A 23,456-nucleotide genomic window follows, 5' to 3' on the forward strand; every position below is an offset into this window, starting at 1 on the left:
AATAATGAATTTCCTATAGGAGAACACACAAACAAATCCACCCAGTCTGTTTAAACAAAATGGATCAATGTTATGCTCATTGGGATTTTCGGTATTCTGGAGTAAAGAACGGTTCTGATGAACAGGGAAAAGTAATGAATGGTTTTGCACCAAAGAGAAATAAATGCTATGCTTGCACACCGGAGTATTATCCTGAAAGTTGTTAGTCTGAAAAAGAAATACTTGATCATACTCAAGCAAAAGTAACATGCTCTTTGTAAGAGTCCCAAAAGGATTTAAATGCATATCTCCCCATTACTACGTATTGTGAGTTATTTGACTGTGATGAAATTTTACCGCTCATATCTGAGAACACCTTATTTGCATACAGATGTCCAAGCTAGCCTAGAATGTTTTTAAGCCTCCAAAACCACGCCTGCCTGGGTTACGGTTATGTTTAATAAGGGAAGTTACTATTATTTGCAAGGTGTTCCAATAGACTTCCATTTTTCTACTCAAATAATTGTAATATTCCAGGCAAAATAAATAAATCAATCCAATATACTTATTCCTAAAGCATTTATATTAATTAAGAACAGTATTTCAAAACTCCACAAATGGATGTCTGTGGAAATATTATACCTCTACTTAAAAAAAAAAAAGTTATTTTAAACACCCAGACATTTAATAGCCCTTTTCACTTAGAAAGCATACAGAGTCTCCCTGAGCCAGAATTTTTACAGAACTGTAGAAATAATCAAAAGTAGTAACAAGAATTACTGGAGGTTTTTAAAACAACCTTCATTTTTCTTACTTCTTTTCCAAGCAGTCCCCAATACTTCTGTGTGAACAATCACCAATCTTTGTGTTTAAAAAGCAATGAAATCACTTGTCCTTACACTTTGCAGGTCCCCACTTTCTTACTTTGTGACGGAAAAAGGGTGGTTTCCAAACAAGGCAGCACACTCCTTTCACTTCAATTCTGACATATTCAACTATTGAAAGTTAAAAATCTAGGCATGAAATTCACCTTGCAATAGAAAGGGTAAGCAAAGTCTTCTGAAAACTTTATGTTCTGCAGTATGATTGAAAATGAAGGAGTAATTCCACAAAAACAGCTGAAGTTCAGATCACATCAATGTGTTATTACCCACCTCCCACCACAACGAGGATTAGAGTCATAGGTATACAATCAAGGCTTATAAGTGTACATTTGGATTACAGGAACTGTTTTTTCCAGGCTCATTATAATCTTAAATTCAGAACAGCAAACCTGGGGTGGCACGTTGTAAATGCTACAGCTTGCAAAACACATAGAGATGACTGCAGCCACAGCACAAGGTAGGACACAAACTCTCAGACTTCCATTCAAGCAATTCTAGTTTTACTGGTAGCAGGAGGCATATTCCACAGTACAAAAAGCTATGTTTCCCTATGTGTTTTATCTCTGCTTGGTGAGAGAACAGAAGATATTTTAGCAGATAGGTTAACCTTTTCAACCCTTCAAAACAGTTACAACTGCTTAGCTTGTGAACTTCATCATCAAACCCCAGCCTTGCCCCCATCCTGAATAAATTTTTAATAAATGCCACAAACTTTTCCTTTGCAAATATGCTCATCTACAAAAGAACAGTCACCTGTGCCAAAATTTCTGGGTAGTCTGTACTAAATTTTAATTTAAATGACTAAATAATACCTATGCAGTCTATAATACCAGATGAAAGTTACAAAAGTGTTCCAACTAGTTTTTAGAATTTATTTATAGAACAGAAAATGAAAAGTATTACAGTGGGACATGGCTATTAGAAATATTTTACTATAATTTGTCTCATTTATTTCCAAATAAACATGTTAAAAACATATAAAGTAGTTTCCAAGCTCTAGTATCTAATGACTCTCCTCTGATTACTTTCTGATGGTAAGAGGACCTTCTAAATGGAATACCTTCTGAATGACTCTCCTTCCCAGCATAAAAACCAAAATCACCCCAAACAGCTTCTGTTTTAAAATTCAGAACAGAAAACGAGAGAGAGAGAGAGAGAGAGAGAATCTCTTCTCACAAGACAAACCTCCAATGCAATCAGCAGCACAAAAAAAAAAAGCCACCACAATACCAGACAGATATGAATCAATTTGGCATCACAATTATTCTGAAATGAAATTTAATGGACTCAAAAAACACTTATTTCTCAATAATGGCTACTTGGCCCATTACATAAAACTCCTCCTTCCAGGCAGAGAGATACCACCATACAGTTCAGAATATTCTGTTTATACTAAGATGTATTTCATGAACCACCACAAAATTCAACTTCCCCTTAAAAGAGAAATCAGACCAATTTCCCTCAAAGTAAGCAATTCTTTCAATAATTCTTAGATAAATTCTATCCAGTTTGCAATGGACTGAAATGGACACTATAGATTCCTAAAATAAAGCATCATATATACAAAACCAGGGGTCATCAGTGGAAAAATATTCTATAAGTCTACTGGGCTGGCATGAATGCAGCATTTGAAAATGCTTCTACTCTATAATTCATAACGTAAAAAACAAACCAAACAAGCAGAACCCCTCATAAAAATACCAGATCATAGTTTCTTACATTGGAGGAAAGAAAGGTCCATATTGCTTTGTACCTTTGCCTACTACTACTGCACTGTAGTCTCTGATCTGACTTTAAAAGGTCAGAGTAATAAAATGTTCTGTGAAAGAATTATAGCAATTTTTTTTTATTTTTATTTATTTTATTACTTTTCTACGGAAATTTATGTTGCACTTATTTCTCATCTACCAAACACACTGAAGAAGCATTTTGCAATATAAATACGACTTCAAAAACATAAAGTTGGATTTTAAAATCCAGTTTCCCATGATATACACTGTACTACTTTTTAAAAATGGAAATTCTCCATATCGAGGCTCTTTTCAAGAATATTGCTTATTTAGGATTTGGGTTTTGTTTTTTGGGCGGGCTGTGGGGTTTTTTGGTCTTGTTTTCGTTTGGGGGTTTTTTTTTGCAGTTATCTTCAATCTATATAAAAAATACCTTGAAATACAGGAATATTGATCAGTATAGACTGATAACAAGCTAAAAGATCAAAAATTAAATAAAAAAGCACAATCAGGAAAGTCTCTAGTGACACAGAATGAAGATGAGCATTAGATTCACTAACAATAAAAAAAAAAAAAAAAACAGCAGTAAACACCTTGATAATAGGTCATTATTTTTAATCACGTATTTCTCATCTCATTCTACTTGGGGATTGGACTAGGTGACCTTTAAAGGTCCCCTACAACTCAAACTATTCTATGGTTCTATTTATGTTTGGGCAATTTACCCAGAAATGTAAATTGGCCTGGCACTTACCTACTGGTAGCTCAGAGATTCATTTTTCTAACCATGTGGATCTCTCAATGTCAAAAGGAAACATTCAACCTGCCTGACATCCCATCAGTATCAAGCCATCAGCACAAGCTCAGTATACTTAAAAAGATGACAGCCTCTGCTCTCCTGCCACCTTGGTTATGCTCTTACTCTGACATGGCAATATAGCAGGACCTTCTTCCTTACCACCCAGGGCCCACTGCACACAAGCATGAGAAGGGCCTTACTGCTACCAGCCAAGGTTACACCCAACCCACAGACACAGCCAGCTGCACCCCTGAGAAGATGCTGCAGTCTATGCTGTCCCAGAAGCAACTCAGACTTACGGCCACAGTTTTGAACAGATTCCTCCCAACAGGGAGCTCCGTAAGCTGCTGACTTTAAAGGCACAAAATGTTGGAACCTCTGCCTTAACTCAGGCATTTTTGCTTGCCTGTGTTATTCACTACTGGGTCAAAAAACAGATAATGGAAATGTTGTAAGGCAGTGCTGGAGTGATGTATGCAATAGCTCCAAGAGAAATTTCTAGAGAAAGCAAAATTCGTTTTAACCAAGAAAAGAAGAGCTTCATAAGCACCCCTGAACATCATGGTCTTAGTTTTTACAGGTGTGTATTAAATATTTGCTGATAGCTAATTTAACAATAAAGTTGACTTTCATGAGATAACAAAGTGTATGTAACAAAGGTAATATGCAGGCCTCTCACATGTACATAATAACAGAAAAGAAAGATGTTGCTTGCATAATAACAAATCAATAAAGTGGTAACAACCATTACTGTTACAAAAAATGTGGCCCAGCCACCGTCTCCCCCCCAGCAACTGTGAATATCCAGATTTATAGAGACCGCAAAAATATAGTATACTCCATTCTGCATAGTTCCTCCCCTCCAGTTACTCTCAGCTCAGGAACACTCCTAAACCTAATATGGTTTTCTTTTTAATTAGTTACATTAGACATCTTTTACAGTTATTCATCCTGTTCCCCTCTGAAACCAGTTTCTGAGGAAAGGAGTTTTACAGGTTTACACTTAACATGTTTATTTTATTCATCTTTAGCCCGGCTCCCATTATCTTCATTTGATGTCCAACGGGTTAGAAAAGACAGTAAGCACTCAGTACATCTTCACCAGTTCCATGCTACTCATGACTGTCCCTCTCACATTCATCCTAAGACATTTTTTCCAGATTGGAGAGTCCCAGCCTACTTGGTTGCTTCTGTCCCACAGCAGTGATCACCTTTGTGGCCCTTCTCTGAATTTTTTCAAGTTCTACCACATGCTTTTTGAGAGGAGGGACTGGAACTACCCACAATATTGAAGATGTGCACAAATCGCTAAGTCCATAAGGATTTTGTTTGGCTCTCTTTTCCTTCCCCAAACATTTCTGACTGCCACTGAGTTGATGGTTTCATGGAACTGCCTGTCATAACATTATGACTCCAACCCCCTTGACTGCAAGGTTCATTTCCATGACCGTCACTTCATGTGAAGCTAACATCTTAGGATATCTTAGCATCACAGATCACTCATCCAGTCTTTGCCCAGAGGCACCATGAGCCAGGACAGGAGATTTCTGCTGTGATACCACCACCATAAACAGAAATGTTTAAAAACCCACAACTATTAGGTGTACATTTTGTTATATCCAAATACTACAGCTGCAGATCTATTACTACTACTACTACTACTTATTTTTCCTCTAAAGAACAAGTTTACCTTCATTTTTCCACTGTACTTTGGATCTGAAATTGTTTCAAAGGCTGCATCTTTGCTTAACTGCACAAAATCGGGAAAATTGGAAAATACCTCGCTGCACACCCGTTTGATATGTGCTTCCTGGAAGAAAAGCAGAAAGTTTGAACAAGCATTAAAAATTAGAGCTACACTGGGATACCAGTAAGCCATACAAGGAGTTAAACAGGTTGAAACAAGTAATCTGCCAAAGTAACTCAAACAGAAAGAGTTATGTGCTATTTGGTTCGCTACAGAAGTACTGGATAAAACATGTCCTGTGTGTTTTGGTTTGCTTCATTTAAAAAAGAAAGAGGATCCTAATCTGAAACCATGGATTCCAGTTACTAGAGTTAGAGATGCCCAAACTTTTTCTCCTGGGCAGAGACTGCAATAGGACTGGCCAGAATTGTCAGTCTCAAGAACTCCGTTGACTTGAGGTTTGCATTACTCAACCGTTGTGTACCAGCATCTCTCTTGACCCTCTGGCATGATAAGCCAATGTGAGAGTTACATGTTGACCCACCAATATAACAAAAATCAGGATGGGAAATGCATTTAAACTGTTCAAAAGCCACATTAAAGCTCCACTGCTAGAATTTGGATAGCTCTGAACTTGAATGTGACCACACCCTTTAAGTCTACTTTTCCAGAGGAGCAGAAAAGATCTCATCTCTCACCTAAGAATAACACGTGATGGACTTTAATACTAAAGATAAGAAATACTACAAAATATCCGTTTCTTCAGTAGATTTTGGAGAGGTTAATAATTACATATGCCATAAAAGATATTGAGTCTCAATATACTCATATATTGTAATTTCAGTGGCTATTTAAACTCTCAAATGTTTTTGCAACAAAAACTACATACACAACATAAAAAAAACCCAACACTGAAAACATTTGGGTATTTACTGCGTATAAGGCCCTGGACACTAACAGTAACATTTTCTAAGAATCACAGCTGCTTTAATGGAACAAACTGGCCAAAATTAGCAAGGATTTTCTCATTTCCATTTCCTTGTGGCTTCTGAGAGAAAGTGGGAACATCCCTAAATCCCTTTGCTCATTTTTGGATCTTAAGGATCACATACAAGCATTTTTAAAATTCTGCCATTTGTGGGTCTTGTAGGTTACTTACCACAGTAAAAAGATAAACTGATACTGTTCTCCCCTTGTGCATTTTCTACTAAAACATGTTTCTCATTATTTAGAGAAGCTCAGCTCTGAATATAAAATACTAGAGGAAAATTCCTTGTTATTTACTTATTTGCACAAAGACATTCCTCTTACTAGGCACTTGTCATAAATGGAACAGAAATGGCATTATTAGAAATCACTAAAAATTACTCCTCCCCCTAAAGCTCTCCAATGTTTCTATCACCCTTATTTTCAGATATGCATCAACTAAATGAACAGACTGTTGTGTAACATCTCTATTAAATAAGGGCTACATTCTGAATTACTGAATGGAAAAGGAATTTTGAAAAATATCTTAATTTCAGTTAGTTAAGACTTAAAAATGAGGCCAGCAGCAATTTTCATTCAAGAGTTTTCATCCCATTTTCCACAAGTATTTTTTAGATACTTCTGAAACTAACCTGCTGCTTGCTAGTGTTGTCTGTCTGCAGCAGTGCAGCATGATTTGCAACCTTCTGTAGGATTGTCAGGTAACTGAAGCGCAGTGACTTAATTGTTTCACCATGAGCGTTTACCTACAGAAAAAAAAAAAGAAAAGAAAGAATGTTTATGCAAACAAATGCTCCTGAAAATAAGAAATAATCTAAAACAACTGCTATTCTTACAAGGTTTAATGCATTAGCAATTCTAAGTAGTACAATAATTGATCCCAAAGAGATGCATACTGTATTTCTAACCAAAATGCAGCAAGGTTTTTTTCCTCAACTTTGTGACCTTATTGACAGAAAACATCTTCTTAAAAAGAGAAAAAACCCACAGTTACGTTCATAGTTTGCTAAACATTTCAGATAGTGTGATAGCTGCAGAAATTAAGATAACCAAGAATTCCTTGGTAGACAAAAAGACAGTAACTTTACAACTGATTTAAAAGTAAATCAAACCAGAGCTGTTTGAGTGACTTCTTACCCTACAACTGCTAACTTTACTTTTCTCTGCAGCAGAAATGTATAAAGTTTTATAAACATCTCAAGTAACATAATTCAAACAACTTCAAACATTCTAAAATGCAGCAGCAGCAACAGCATCAGCTATTTTTCTGGTTACGGTTGGCTGATTCGACCGATATTTGTTTTCCTTTCCCCTCTCAAGTTACTAAATTTCATGGCTAACCTTGGAATAAGACAGTCCATAAGAGCACCTAAGTATCTGCAGGCCTGCCTAATGCCCTTTGTGAGTTAAGTTCAACAGCATTTTACTTTTTTTCTACAAAATATCATAAGAAGCAGAAGCCTGCAAAGAACTAACACTAGTATCCATGGAGTATTAAACAGGCTCATAGCGTGACTGTTTCTAAAGAAAGATGCAGAAGACTGAATAAGCTACATCATTTGGAAGGAGGAAAAAAAAAAAACAAAACAAAACAACCGAACACTATACAAGAATCAAAACAGGCCAAAAAGAAAATAGGGAGAAGCAAGTATGAGACATATGCTTCTAAATGTTAAAAAGACATACTCAATCTGAGCCTACTGAGTGATATGGACAAAGCAAATACAAAGCTAGACTAATCAAGTGTTAATGAAGTCCAGAGACGATAGAAGAAAGCTACAGAGCTGTTACTCATGAACAAAGTTCTGCTTGTGCTGTATGGCTACTGTCAGGAGTTCTCCCTTCAATGAAGCAAAGCAAAGCACATGTTTAGTGCCACAGAGAGACACAATCCAACCGCAGTTATAACACAAGCAAAGCCCAAACGACCTGCTGGGTCCAGGATGCCTCTGATTTGCAGCTTCTGCACTGACCACCTCAGGCATATGGGAGCAGCATGCCTGACACATACTGAACATCCCAATAAGATATCCATGCCAACATCAACTGTTTCACAGGTGCGCTTATTAATACAACAAAACCAGAGTTTACTGCATAAATAACAACCACCTGCTCAGGACATGCAGAGCAGCTTTGCTGTAGTCCCAAAGTGCCTAGCTCCATCGTGCTTGTGATGCAATCGCCCATGTTTCCAGTCGGGATTTCCCAAACAGGTGGCCTACAACCACACAGCCATCTCAATCAGCTCTTCTTTTGCAGAGAGTGTCTTGAGAAAACCTACCTACCATTCAAACCAGAAAGACTATGTTCTAAAATCCAAACAGTGCAAGTTCTTACTTTGTAACAACAGTTCTTCCTTTTACGGCCGCTGTTGCAGCTACAGGGCTCTCCTGCTCGTAATACTAAGCTTACATCCTCTGTCTCTAGCACAGCCTGGTACACCGCTTTCTGGAATTCGGTCAGGGAACAGTACACCATCTGAAAGAGAACCCCCAAACCACAATTATGTGCAGCATACAATGAAAAGCAAAGAGCACTGCATCAAAAAACATAAAACTTTGAAAATAAAGTAGAAAACAAGAATATATTTGCTGAAATAGTTACATGAAATTATTCTACCACCAAATGAAAAAATCTGAATCTTGACACCAAAGTAGTATGAAATTGTAGCCAAAAAATGTATGTGTAGTTATTTTATTCCCTCCCAAAATTCTATGAGCATCAATATCAAGCTACAACAATGTGCTGTTAGGTTTCTATAAAGCTTTCAGTATCACTTTTGAGGAGAGATAGGAGGAAGAGGGAAAAATGAGAGAAATAAATGCATAATTGTAATTTAAGGATTCCCCTCTGCTTTGCCAGTTGCTTTATTTACCCTTTCTTTCCTCTTTTTAGGCACTAGCTGTTGTAGGGCACTACCACAGGCAGGACAAACAGAATAAGCAATGAGAAGGCAAGGATCTACACAGTGCTATGGCCGAAACTCTTATCCCTCTTCTTAGAGACCACGGGTGGCATCTCCATGACATCTTTAGTCTTAAGCAGCAGGAGACAGAAATCCCGAGATCATTCCTTAACCTAGGCCACCCACACAGCACCAGCACCATGCTGAGCTATAATAATACAGCAGTAACTTGAACATATACTCACATTAACAAGAGAATGAAAAGAATAAAACCTGCTAGATTTAGAAAAGCAACTGACTGACATTTGTGTTAATCTTTCCTTCAGAAGACAGTTTAGATGACATTATTATACACTAAGGATGAAGAAGAAATACCAAATTTTGAAAACAAAACCAGCTGCAAACTAACGTGTTTGTCTACTTAGAAGGAAAGCACAAATATATCTAATAAGAATTTATCAGAACTCTTAGCTACAGTCGTAAGTATCATCACTTTATATAATGTTTACAATACCATCAGATGACAAGGATTACAGACCTATCAACAATCAGCTTTAGGTTTGGGGGTTTTCTTTTATTTAGTGATCAAAAATGAGGGAGTTAAAAATGAAAAGCATACTGTTCTGTGTACAAAGTGTCAAGCTGCAAATTCAGAAGTCCTGCATAGAATTTCAGGAGATTTACATACATTGCATTGGCTTTGCACAGATAAATACAAAAGTGCACATAAAATAGACGTGTAAATCACTAGTCAGAAGTCTAGCTGAGCATTTTCATGCTTGATTAACTCCATTTCAACACGCAATCATAGTAATTATGTGAACAAAGCACACTACTGCATGTGCATTTTTTCCAAGGCTCTGGATTCTTCTTAAATTCCTAAGTCCAAAAGAAAACCATAAACTACTAAAGGCATGATGAAAGAGGAAAAAACACAACAAAAACAAAAAAGAAGAGAATATTCAGTAGCATTGTATTTGAAACGTGCAGGCGCTCTTACTCTGTCTTCCTTTTTTGGCAACTGATCACTGATAAGCGCTTTGGTACGTCTCAGAAAACAGCCAGACATTTTTCTTGCTAGCTTCACCATGGCCTTACGACCTGTTGCTAGCTCTCTTTTAGTTGCAGTGTGCCTCTGGCCATGCTCCACTGGATCAGAAAATTTCTTCTTGAAATGTAGTCTGCTACCCAAAAGTCCCGGTACAGCCCTAGTAAAAAACAAAAGGGGGGGTGGGGTGTGAAGGAATAACAGCATTTTCTTTACTCCAAGGCAGTCTATCCTTTTCCATTGATTAAAAGCATACCATAAATTGTTTCTGGCTAACAGCAAGAGATCTTAAATTAACAATCACTAGAGAAATTAATAAAAATTGTGTATATAAATAGAAACATACACTACTTCCAGTCATGTCATTTTTTCAGTTACTTACTGTGATCCTCAAATATTAAGAGTCCCCTTAGGAAAGGGTTGCCACCTCCAGAAAAACGAAAGCTTAGCTGAGCAATAGAAGTCACAAGTATATAGAACCTCTAAACTACAAGGCTGCTACTGTTCGGGAGCCTAAATTGGAAGCTAAGCAGTCATTTTTTCAATTTTTATTGTTTTTATTAAAATCGGGTTATGCAGATATTGCAATTCACTGAATAAAATCTTAAGAAACCCAATAGGAAAAAGAATTTGGTAATCATTGGCAGCACTACATATTGGAACAATCTATTAATATCAGCATAGGATGCAACACTAAGCTTACTGTTAAAAGTATTTCTTTCCTGATATTTCAATTCAGTCTGTATTTCCTTGTATTTAAGGCATGTTTGCTTTGTTGCTCCTCTGTAAAGCATCCCCAGTTAAGTCTTCTATGTTTAGATTTATATCTAGGATTATCTCCACCTCTCCCTCTCCACTAGAAGTTTTCCTGGACAAGACTGTTGCTTTCCAAATATGTGCACTTGTGCATTTTGAAAAACAGAAAATTATTATTACTTTCAACTTCAAGTAAGTCAGAACGACCTGCACATATTGGACAGAGCAAAGGCACAATGCTGTTCAAAACTGTGTAATGATTCTCAATCTACTGTGGAGGATAGACGAAGAAGACAACAGTGTCCTTAAAAAAGAAAGGTAAACATAGGGGAAAAAAAAATAATTTTAACTGCTTCCCAAATTTCCCAAAGAAGCCAGATGACAAAGAGGAGCTCCAAATTCACTAAATAACTGCAAAATACACGCTGCAGATGTACCTACCAGGAGCTTACCTCCAGTACATCTATGGAAAAACATATTTACATGCTCACAAAACATTGCTGGTTTTTTGGGGGAGGTTTGTGGTTTGGTGTTGGTTTTTTGACACAGATGGGTCCAAATCATCCAGCCCTATCCCAGTCCTACTGCATGGGTAACATACAGAGGCATTTAAATAGTAAAAAAAGATATTTTATTTACCAGTCCATAACACACCAAAGTTCCTTCATATTGTTTTGAAGAATGGTTCCAGTTAGGCCTATGCGAACACTGCATTTTAATGACTTCATGGTTTGAGTTATTTGAGCCTTTGGATTCTTGATTCTATGTGCTTCATCCACTATGACAGCAGACCATTCTACACTGCAGATCAAGAAGACATATTCTATTAACTGAAACTACTTAACCCATCACCCCACATACACATGCAAAGTGAAGTCAGCCATACACGTGGCCATGATTATTATAAGACACTACTACTTTTTGGTTTTCCTGTCTTACATTGTATTATACTACTCAGTTCCTTATATTCTGTTTGTTTAGTAAATTCAGTTGCCATTGTTGAATATAACGGTTAAAGTATATAGCCAAACAAATTAACTGCTGTTAACTGTATCAAATGCTCTGTGTGAAGAATGCAGCTTTCAATCTCTGGAGCAATCAATCCAGCACATCGCACTAGCACTCATTCCACTCATAAGTAAGATTTAGAAAAACTAAATAAATCTCTGAAGGTAAACTATTGAAACATGTTCAACACACGTGTGCATCATTTTTCCCACAAAACCTATCCAGTGTAACCAGAAGTAGACTGAAAGCATTTCAGTCCACATGGTTTTCTACATGGAAGCACCACTCAACTTCTTGAATATCTATATGATACCAATATGGCAGAGGATTTTTAATATTTTGTGATTTTGTGACTAGGAACATATCTAGAAGCAGGGACCAAAAGATACTTTGCAGACAGTTCAAGCACAAAACTTGGAGGTAGAATGACCTGTATACTGTGATACTAATTTAAGTCATCAAGTTGCTAGGAAGAGATTTAACTTTATGAGACCATTTTATATATAGGAATGAATATTTCAGAACAAAATCATATCCACTTTGATGATACTTCAAGCAGCAAAAAGCTGAAACAGACATGTTTAGAAGGAAACCTCTCTCCTGAGTAAGCTGCATTTAGTTGACTCATCTGAAGCCTGATTTTGTGGCATTTTTGATGCCGGCTAAATACATTCATTCTTATCTGAGTCCCTTACATTCCTAACATCTGCGAAAAATTAGAGTTTCTGAAAGAATCCTAACAGATGACCCTAGATCCTTCAACTTAATCTCTCATTACGCTGATTTACATGCATAACAGTCTACGTATTCTTATTAGTGAAAATTAATTATTTAACACCAGTTTTTGAAGCCAATCCATCATTCTAGCTAAGCAAGACTCATAGCTTCTCCCAGTGTGAGGATCATAGGCCCATCCAGTCACATGCTCTGCAGAAGAGTTTGGTAAATCTATACGCTGAAATAATGTGTATGCAAGCAGTCAGTCACACATCAGACCTGCTCTGCACATGCACCTATTTCCTGATCACTGTCTGTTCAATGACCAAGCCTGAAGAGTTCCTCAGAAAGTCAACAGCAAGAATTAGGGTACTGGAACACAACTACTTTAGTCTTCTCCTATCTGCACTTCTTTTTCAGACCTGACCACTGACAGAGCTGGAGATCTGATTGTTTTGGTGACGGCTGTCCAGAACACCAGGACACTCACTGGGGCCTGGACCTTTCCCAACACCAAGATCTGCAGAGCCACTGACAACACCAGCTGCTAAGGGCAGGCTGCTACTACTAGCTATTCTTGCAAGTTGTACCCTGCTTCAAAGATGAGGTAAGGAAAGAGGACCACTAGGATCAGATGAGAGGCTAAGTACTCCTGAGCACAGCCAAAGGAAAGGCAACACTCCTAGTTTGAAAATGCTGACAGCTATGGAACAAATGGAGTAGGATTTCTAACACAATCTGCTGACAGAAAGACCTTGATTCTGGTAAGCCCATCAGGTATTTAAAATTACACACAGAGACACATATACACATATCTCATTGTTTTTAGGACTCAGGAATTTCCTTGAGCTGGTGAAAAGTGCAAATAACAAGGAAAATACCTTTTGAAAATTTGCTAAGAATTCCAGTTTTTTTTTTTCTCCTTACATTGGACTGAAAGATAGAAATATCTTCTGCATATCTTTTTAGCTACCACCAGTTTTAAGGCAGGCAATTCATGCAACTTTTAGTGAACACTTAATGAACCATTTAACAGCAAAAACTAGCTTTATGAAAACTATTCAAACTTCTCCCAAGCATCCCACTACAAAGACAGTACACGGTAAACTCTCCAAAGATAGTTCAATGGGATTCTCATCTTCAACACAATGAGTCGTTGGATTTAACAGGAAGTACATTACACAGAAAGAGTAAGTACTTGCAAAGAACAATGCAAAACTTAGACAGACAGTCAAAATTCTGTGTAGAAAAATACATTAAAATCAGTACCTGTTAAATTCATCCAAATACAGGCGAAGTATCTCATACGTTGTAAGGGCAACTTCATATTTCCCTTGCTTGATGCGACTCAAGTCATCATCCTTTTTACTGCCATGTAACACAGAGATCTTAAAGTATCCCCATGTATCTAACTCATCCTTCCAGTTGTACAGCACTGAAAGAGGGGCCACTATGAGGAAAGTCTGAAAACAAATAGCTGTTATAGTATTACCAGAAAAACTAGAACATAGCACTTTCTCAACAAGAAAAGTGAAAATCTTGAGATTTACTTCAGTGCTTTGTAGTTTGAATTGTTTAACTCTGTCGCTTCAAAGCACAGTATAGAAAATATCTGAAGGGGCAATACAAATTCAAAAGTAATCCGTTTACTCAGATTATGTAAATAGTAGAGAAGAAAAATACTGTAATATTATAAAAGATACCAGAGTAGTGCTACTCAGTCTAACAACTGCAATAAGACATGAGATACTATCACTTTGCTTTGTTATAGCATCTGTATCTGTGTACCATAAAATGTTTTAGAGATGGAGAAAACAAAAGAATAAACAGGGCAAGCAGCTTCCTTCAATTCACAGGTCTAGTCAATATATTACTTCAAAACAGAAAGACCTGAAAGGGTTTAAAAATTTAAGATGGCTCGTACAACTCATTTAGTATCATAGAATAATAAAATCAATGAGGTGGGAAGGGATCTCAGGAAGTTTCTAGTCCAACTTTCTGGCCAAAGCAGGGGCAACACTGAATTCAGACATTTAGGGCTTTCCCTACTCAGGTATTCAAAACCCCCAAGGATGGGCAGTCCACAACCTCTCTCTGTGACCTGTTCCAATACTTAATTGTCCTCAAAGTGAGATTCTTCTTCTCTTATTCTCAGTCAGAAGCATTCCTGGTTTTTTTCACATGAAGTGCTATCCCTTCATCTTTTCTTCTCTGCCTGTCTTTCCTGAGGACCCTGTATCCATTATTCACAGAGCTAGTGTCATATGAACCATTCTGCCAGTTAAATATTCCAATTATTCCAATAAAATAAAAACAGCAAAACCAGAAATTGCATAGGTCCTGTGACGAGTAAAATTGAAATTATCTTCAGATTTCTCTCATTCACACAGAACTTTTACAGGTATCTTTATTTGCTGTACTTGATTACCTAGATAATCAGTCAGCTTTGCTTCTGACATGACAGTCATTTGAGAAAATATGCTAGGTCACAAGGATATTGGCAATAAATTTTCAAAATATATGCATTTGCCTTAATTATTTAAATATCATGTTAACATAAACACATGTGCTTTTTGTACTTTAGAAACACAATCACACAAAACTGATTTTCTACTCAATGACACAGGCTCTTCAAAGTATTCTAGCTACAAATCTCATCCAGACATTTCCAAATGTTATGTGTTAGAGCAGATCAACAGTATGAACAGAATAGACAATAAGAGCTAAATAATGCGCTACGACAGTCTGGAAAACTGAAGGCTTCCCTAACACCCCTAGGAAGGCCATGAACCCCTAATCTACCTAAGTAGCTGAATATTAAAAATGAATATACATAAACTCCTAAAGCAAACAAATGAACAAAAAACCCAAGTATTGCCTTTTACCAAAATCCTTAAGCTTGTATCACTAGAGGCTGTACCTTCTTGGGGTTACACTTTGATTCCTTTTTCATTGTTCTCAGTAAAAATTCTGGCATATTGTTTTCAATATCTTCACGTGTTCCCTTTTTGTGCAACACTGCAGCCAAAAATGAAATGACCTTGAGAAAGAAAACAAATCCCAGTGATTATGTACAAATATGCCAACAGAAAGTGAATTAGTTCCATTGAAAATAAACATTTAGGACAAAATCCTGGATGGGATTTAGAAAGGGGGCTTGGGTTTTTTGTTTGGTTTGGGGTTTTTTTGTTTCTTTGTTTTAAATCAATGTTTTTAAAATGGGAACCCCTTCCCTTGGAGAATCCTGAATTCATTATAAGAACAATTAATTGCTCTACTTTAGTCTTTCACCCTCTAAGTGGAGAAGTCCCCAAAATACAGAAGAGATTATGAACGAGCCAGCAAGGAGATGAGAAGCATGCCTTGCAATCTGCCTCCATTTTCAGGAGGACACTTGAATCTTGGGTGAGAAAACAGAAGGAAGAGACACTTTCCTAACTATACTCCCAACACTACTTCTGCAAAAGGGAGAAGAGGTTTAAACTAGAGGTCAGATTTTTACTAGTATGTCATTTCCTGCATGTTCCATTCCTTCCAATTGCTGCTGTTAACTTCAAAACCAGTTCTTTCTGTTGTGTTTGGGTCTATATTATCATAGAACCATGGAATAGTGTGGGTTGGAAAGGACCTTTAAAGGTCATCTAGTCCACCCCCCCCTGCAATGAGCAGGGACATCTTCAACTACATCAGGTTGCTCAGAGCCCTGTCCAACCTGACCTTGAATGTTTCCAGGGGATGGGGCACCTACCACCTCTCTGGGCAACCGGTCCCAGTGTTTCACTACCCTCAACATAAAAAATTTCTTCCTTATATCTAGTCTAAATCTACCCGCTTTTAGTTTAAAACCATTCTCTCATCTGCCTCAAACCAGTCAATGTGATTTCCCTTTGATTATGAGAAGACACTTATTATAATTACACCATGGTGGGGACAAACATCCCAGCACAGGCTATTCCAAGCTGCTCCCATGGTAATCCAAAACAGGAAGAAGGCAGAGAGAGATCTGTACACTCAAATCTGTAAAACCCACTTGGTATCTATGGGGCTATGCAGCAGCAAGAACCAGATGCATCATCAGAGAGGTGCCCTTCTTTTAAAAATTCAACAGACCCCCTTTACTCTGAGCAGGCAGCTCCAGCCGCTTCCTTTTGCAGCTGCTGCACAGCTGCTCATAGCAGGGCAGAGGTAAAGCTGCCATCTGTTGATTTCCAAAAACCAGGAAATTTCCAGAGCTTTCTCCCTCTAACGATGCAGGGAAAAGGACCAGCGGGAGTGCAGAAATGCAGGAAAAATACCTGAGAAGAGTAAAGGTAGATGAACAGAAGAGAGAGGAAACACATCATATATAGGGTTGCAGGGTGGGAAAGAGACATGTAGAAGAAAACCAAACATTTTTATACATAATATTTCATATAAACTGAGGCTAAGAGGAACTGAAGTTTGCACATGTTGTTTGACTTTAATTTTTTTTTTTTAATCCTTTCAAGAATAAGAATAAAATTCAACTGAACATAAAATCTCCATGTGTCTTCCAGATCCTCCATTTTTGGAAGAATTATGCATCACAAATTTGTAACAACAGCGAAAGGCTGTAAAAGGGCAACTCTGCTGAGAAATCTTTGACTCTTCCAGATAAAGAAGGAAGGAACCTAAAGGCCTTAATAGGAAACATTAACTTACTGCAATCACGTTAAGAAACAACATTCTCCTTGCCTCCACCTCAACTTCAGCTTGAAATGAAAGAGCCATAGAGTCAGGCCATTTAAGCAAAAATCAGTTCAGAAGTATAAAGAATATTAAAATGCAAAAGTTTTTAGAAAAGTCTTTATCTCATAAATCAACCTATAATTCAGAAACAGTAAGGTTCAGCTAACCAACAAACATAAGACAAATTTTCTATAAGACTAAATCAGTTACTTGCTACTTGATGCAGTTTAACTAATATTTATTCTTTCATACACACTAAATCTTTTCTAAACAAGAGAAGTCCTTTCACTTCATATCCACTGAACCGCCTTTCCCATACTGAACTCACAAAAACATAAATACTGTTTTTATAAGAAATGCACAAAATATTCTTCAAAACTTCTACCTTTCTTCTGCAAACTTGACACTGTGATTAAAAGAAACAACCATCAGATGTGAATTCCACACAAGAACACACTGTCACTATGTGATAAACATGACCAGGTCATTACAGAATCAGTTCTAAGATTCAAAAAATACAAGAGCTGGAAGCAAGACAACTCAATCCCACCCCCCACACACACTTCCCCCCAGTTTACCACTACCTTATATAGATGCTTCTTACTATATGAAATCAGGTATTTGCAGTTCTGAGCAGAAACAAACTTCCGTAACTACTGAGTTCTTAAACTGCCATGCACAAGAAACACGGCCAAGCTTAGGTAAAATGTAAGGTAAATGGATGCTGTTTAGTTTTGATAAACGTCTGTTAACAGATCAGCAGCAGCTACACAAAGCCATGATGCACCTCTAAATGCTCTATCCAGAGAAGTTTTGCCAGTTCAGTTTACTCACTCCTCTTGTCAAGTTTGCTACAGAACAATACTTCTTTGCACTGATGGGTGTCTGTCAACTTTCTCCTAAATAGAAGGGCAACAGATGCTACAGCCAGAGTTTGTCAGTGAAGGAATGAGCTTGCATTTGACACATGGAGGGAGAAAAGAAAGGGAGACAAAGGCTAGCCACCGTAAGATTCAAGCTGCTAACTTAAAACCAGGCAGATTAAAGAGAATTTTCAAACATAAAACCACCCTAATTTTAGTAAAATAAATAAATCATTTGGGCCACACTGATTCAAAGCATAATGGAAAAATCCAGCTATATTTTTTCCCTTTCATCAACCCAAGTTGTATTTCCAAAAGAGTGATAAAAATAACATGGAACATCTAAGCACTTCTTTCAGAGATGGGAGTACATGTATCTGCTGCTTCTCGTTCCCAGTACAGTCAAACTGCTGGCTTCCATGGGAAAAGGAAAAAAGATATTTAAAAAGCTGCAGTCAAATAAGAGCTGTAAGTAGTTTTAGCATACTCCAGTGCAAATTACTTCCATGATGCACAGGTAGCAATCCTCCAAGTACATTCAACATAAAATGAATACCAATATTTTAACTACAGTAACTGTACTGTGCACTAAAAGGGGCCACATCCCAGTTTTGCGGCCTGTCAGAAATGAATCTTAAATACAGCAATGGCTCCTGGCTCTAAGTGGTGTCCTGGACAGTCACGTCCTGCCCTCCTCCAACTCCACAACAGAAAAGGAAGGTTAAGCTCTCTGAGGTGGCTTTTCTTAAATACATTATTTTTAAAAAAGATTTACACCTCACAGAAAACACACTGCCAAAAAAGTTATCTATTCTCTCAATATAGCAATCAAAAAGAATACCTGTATTGTCTTTCCAAGGCCCATATCATCTCCAAGAATACATCCCCTTTTGTTAGCATAGTGTCCATACAGAAACTGGGCTCCTTCCCTTTGATAATCACGCAGGTATCTGTTAATTGTATATGGGATAAAATCGCCATTGTCAGATAATTTAAAAGGAACTGCAGGAGATGGAAGATTTCGGTCAGGAAAATAAGGCTTTTCCAGATCACTATCATGAAATATTAAGCTTTTCCAGGGTCCTCTAGTGGCTTCGACTCTACAAAGTTTAGTTATTGGTATCTTCCTTTCTTCGGACTCCAAGAATGATACAACAGCAAATGATTTTCCATTCTTGTCCTTTTCAATAGAGGATATTGTTCCCTCATGAAGTTTCCCATTTTCAGGACAAGGGGCAAGGCATTTCTCCCCAATATGCCAATTATCTATAAAAAAAACCAAACAAACAGACACAGTGATAAGCTAGCCAAACGGGCAAAGTATTTCATTCTGTCACGCTAATAAAACATTGGATATAAATTTATGTGACAAAATGCATACAACTTAAGATAAAAGATTTTATTGAAGGTAGCACTAGAATTACGATACTGATTCCTGTTTAGAACCAAATCCTGAGCTAGATATTAAATTACAATTTGCTGAAGTGCTGCTATTTTCAAATATCTGAAAGTCTATAGGAGAAAATTTCACGTAAAAGCCATATTCTGATACATTAAGTTGTTCCACAGTGGCTTCACATAGGCAAACACTGATGTGCTGATGCCTGTAAGTTTAGTGTCCAATTAACACATGAACTGGTCAAACAGGCCGTCTGTACATAATCACTTCTGATCTACCTAATCTAGTAATGCAGTGTCAGTAAATTGTTTTACAAATATAATCGCATAGGAAAAACATCACCTTTCTCCTAACAAAGTCTGGAACAGATAAAAAACCTTATGTTAGAAACAACAGAAGTGTACTTTAAAAACACTTAGTAGCATAACATTTGCCTATATTGCTCATTAAAGTGGCTAATTACTTAATGAACTACTTACATACCTGTCTAGTCTGGAACTGTTAAAATCTGTTCCTCTGTGTGGTCTCACTATGGCCTTAATAGAGCATATCAAATATTAACAACAGAGATGACTGAACTGCTTCATTTTCAGCTATCTCAGGTTTTACATTTCATGCACAAAGATAGTTTTTTAAATGGTATGTATGTTGCTAACAGAGAAAGAGGAAGATAAGAACAGCAGTGTATCAGAGTCCAAAGAATCCACATCATACTGACATGGAAAAAAACAACAAAATATCTCTATCAGAAAAAACAAGGCCTTCACTCTTCATAGTAAAAACAGAAAGACCTAGTAAATAACAATTGCACTCACAGTTTTCCAGATCTGAACTGAGGCAGTGTTTGCCTTTTACGTTTGTGGAAACAACTTCCAACATTCCCCTGCTAAGCCGTCCCAAAACAAAGAGAGGAACATACACAATTTATTTCAGAACTTTCATTGTTTCATATCTGTTTGTTGGAATAAGTTCTGGTACTTCTGAGAATGTCATTAGCAGCAGCAGTGAGAGGCACCTAAGGTTTTTATGGGAAGTAGCGAGACTGAATCCTGCATCAGAGCAAGTATTCGTACTTCGTAACTATGATCAGTGGTAGTACACCTTTCTGGGCACATCAACCCAGTTACTTTTCAGAGGTAAGGAAAAGAAAAGAGGAAGTCCTGAAGGCAAGAAACTCCACCTTCCCCCATTTTTATGTGTCAGTGCGAAAATCTCATGGAGAAGATAGGTTCTTCTCACTAGTTCCTGAGGTCCTGGAAGTGTACGCTCACAGGATTATTCTCCAAAACATATTAGTTAGATCAGTGATAATTATACATCATTTTTAAAAATTAATTAAATTATATACACTAAAAGAAAACAAAATCATCCACGGAGCCCACTATTCTGCAACCAGCAGTGGCCATAAGTTGACATCCAGGTAACAATAAAAATAGCACAAGCATACAGAATACCTCTCTTCTAAAATTCTTTGTCTTCAAACTATTCTTTTAGCTACAGATATTTCCTGGGCCAGGTGTGGTTTGTCTGTTTAGCAAACCCCAGTGGACCTCTGTCTTTCAAGTAGCTCCAGTCTGCCTTCAACACATGCAGATTTCTTGCATTCAGCAACTTCCGACCACGGATTTCTCAGGTCTGCTAATACCTGAAAAGCTTTTGCCTGCTATGAACTTGGATCCCACTACCTAAACTGATGGCCCACTAGTTCTTATGCTAACAAGATCATAAACCACGACCTCTCCGTTAGAATCATCATTTTGCAGATCTCTCTCATAACGCCCCCCCCATCATCCTTGGTAAGTTCAACCCACACCCTGTGACTTGTACATAAGTCGCTCCATACCTTCAGCCATTCCCACTGACCTTCTCAGAGACCTGAAGCTCAAATGTATCTTTTTGAGGTACAGGGTGAAGTACAGACAGTATATTCAACAAATCATACATAACTCATCTCTGAAACTTTAAGGCATTTGTACTGTCTCTCACACATGCTCAAATCCATGCAAAAAAATGTGCACGTGAACTTCTCCCAGTAGCATCTAAGTCTTTGAGCAATTTCTCAAAATCAAGAAGCAAGACTGAAAAAACAAAACCAGCTATATACACCACACTGTTAAATATGCAAAACAAAGTTTAAAATAAGAGAGAGCATTTTCGTAATTACTTTCTTTTACAGTAATATCTGAAGTGACATGGGACATTAGTTTAAAGACTCTCAAGTTAAAACTATGATTTAAGATGGCAGTGCCTTGGTTTTTAACTAAGCATTTACTTGAGTTTAATGAGTTGCACATGACTTGTCAGAGTTAGGGTTCCAGGTGCAAAGTGGAATAAATCACACTGGACAACAGCTTCAGTATTACCAAACTGCAAACCTAGTGAGAAACAAGTAACGGAAAGAAAAAAAGGGAAAGAAAAGCAAAGCAATGGTATTAAGGACACCATTGCTACAAAACCCCAGAAAATAATGCTGTACAAGCCAAAGCAAGAATTGCTACTTTAACTAGACTGATTCACTAACTTCTTGGGTTTTGGACCAGAACTATAATTTATGTAGGGTACCATCTTTACAAATGAAGAAAATTATCTGGTATGGCTTCCTAGCACGGGTACAGTACACTTGCCATCAATGAAGAAAGCTGGTATTTAAGATGCCTGGCTATACTTACCCCTTTTATCACAGTTGAAAAAAATGTGCCATTATATATATTACGCACCATGAATGCTTTCTAACTATTGAGGTTTGACCACTTAATGTAGAGCGCAAAGGTTTTTTTACACTCCAATAAATGACTGCAACAGCAAAATTCAAGGATACGATGACGTAAAACCACCGCCCTTCTTAAATTGCAAAGCTTAACTACAAAGTTGTTCTTAAAAGAGGCTAAAAAAACCTACAACGCTGTCTTCCAAAACAGATGTTTTGAGTTCACTTAACCACGTTTCCACTTGTCCCAAGAAACAAACTCAATGGTTCTGATAAACAGGACCCACTTAAAAACAGTTTTCTCCCTGAATATTTCTGAAACATATATGCCACCATACTTCTTACATTCAAACACCTCAGCTTTGCGGTCAGGCGAGGCCTCGCAGCACTGTGGCGCACAGATGGGCACACGAGGCACTGCCAGCGAGCTCCTACTGTCAATTACCAAGCAGCTCCTAACTTCCACACCTGCTCTCGCTTTCCACCTGGGCAAAACTGAACATCGCTCTGGCAAGACACACGGAAGACGCTTACCTGGGACATCATCACACATTTTAACTTTTGGCCGTGCAAAGCCCAGCAGAGCCCGTGGGGAGAGGCGCCCGGGGCAGGCGGGGACCAGCGGCCAGCCGAGCCCGCCGCTCTGGGGGCCTACCGCCACAGAAGGGGGGAAGCGGGCCGCTCTAGGGCCCACACCCCTTCGGTGGAGGCCAGACGCTCCTCCGGGCAAGGCCCAGCGGGGACGGGGGTGAGGAGACCCAGGGGCGGCCGAGCACGCAGCCGGCGGGTCAGGGAGGGAAACTGCCGCCTACCCCCCGCCCCCGCCCCAGCCCCACTGCCGGCCCCGATGGCGGCCGAGCGGCCTCCCCTCACCCCCTCCGCCAGGGTGCGGGCAGCAACCGCGCCCGGGGACGGGGGCGACCGGCCCCTGGGCCCCCTGCGCGTGCCGCCCCGGCCCCGGCCCCGGCCCCGCCCCCGCCGCGGCGGCCTCGGCCACAGCCGCACTACGGGGAGGGCTATCGCGAGAGCAGCGGCGCGCCGCGACCGCGTTCTTAAAGGAGCCGGCGGTGAAGTGGGAGGAGCGGGAAGTATCGCGAGCTTTGCTGCTGGTGTCGCGAGAGGTGGGCGGGGCGGGGCGGGGTCTGGGCGTGGGGCCTCGCGGCGGGGAAATGCCGCGCGCAACGCGGCCGGGGCCGGTCCTACCCGGCGCTGCCGGTAGCGGTGGTGCTGTGGCCCGGAGGGCGCCGGGCCTGAGGGCGGCCGTGGTGCTGGCGGGGCGA

General features: G+C 38.8%; 1 protein-coding gene across 3 annotated transcripts in view; it reads right to left on the reverse strand.

The window, feature by feature from the left end:
* ERCC6L2 (ERCC excision repair 6 like 2) overlaps window positions 1–23,190 on the reverse strand; it is a 58,854-nt gene extending 35,664 nt beyond the window's left edge. Inside the window, exons 1-9 of one of the 3 annotated variants that reach the window (XM_009471728.2) lie at window positions 22,711–23,190; window positions 18,912–19,336; window positions 15,421–15,540; window positions 13,770–13,963; window positions 11,415–11,576; window positions 9,972–10,179; window positions 8,404–8,544; window positions 6,699–6,812; window positions 5,083–5,202 (exon numbers count right to left, since the gene is read on the reverse strand). In XM_009471728.2, coding sequence (XP_009470003.1) covers window positions 5,083–5,202; window positions 6,699–6,812; window positions 8,404–8,544; window positions 9,972–10,179; window positions 11,415–11,576; window positions 13,770–13,963; window positions 15,421–15,540; window positions 18,912–19,336; window positions 22,711–22,729 — 1,503 coding nt within the window. In that variant the 5' untranslated portion in view covers window positions 22,730–23,190. Of the gene's footprint in view, window positions 1–5,082; window positions 5,203–6,698; window positions 6,813–8,403; window positions 8,545–9,971; window positions 10,180–11,414; window positions 11,577–13,769; window positions 13,964–15,420; window positions 15,541–18,911; window positions 19,337–22,710 lie in introns of those variants that run through there. The other 2 variants (XM_087741395.1, XM_087741396.1) reach the window with 2 other exon arrangements.
* Window positions 23,191–23,456: the final 266 nt, after the last annotated feature.

Source organism: Nipponia nippon, unplaced genomic scaffold (genome assembly GCF_047370975.1).
Source record: "Nipponia nippon isolate SJK-2023a ecotype South Korea unplaced genomic scaffold, ASM4737097v1 scaffold_8, whole genome shotgun sequence".
In the NCBI taxonomy this organism is placed as follows: Eukaryota; Metazoa; Chordata; class Aves; order Pelecaniformes; family Threskiornithidae; genus Nipponia; species Nipponia nippon.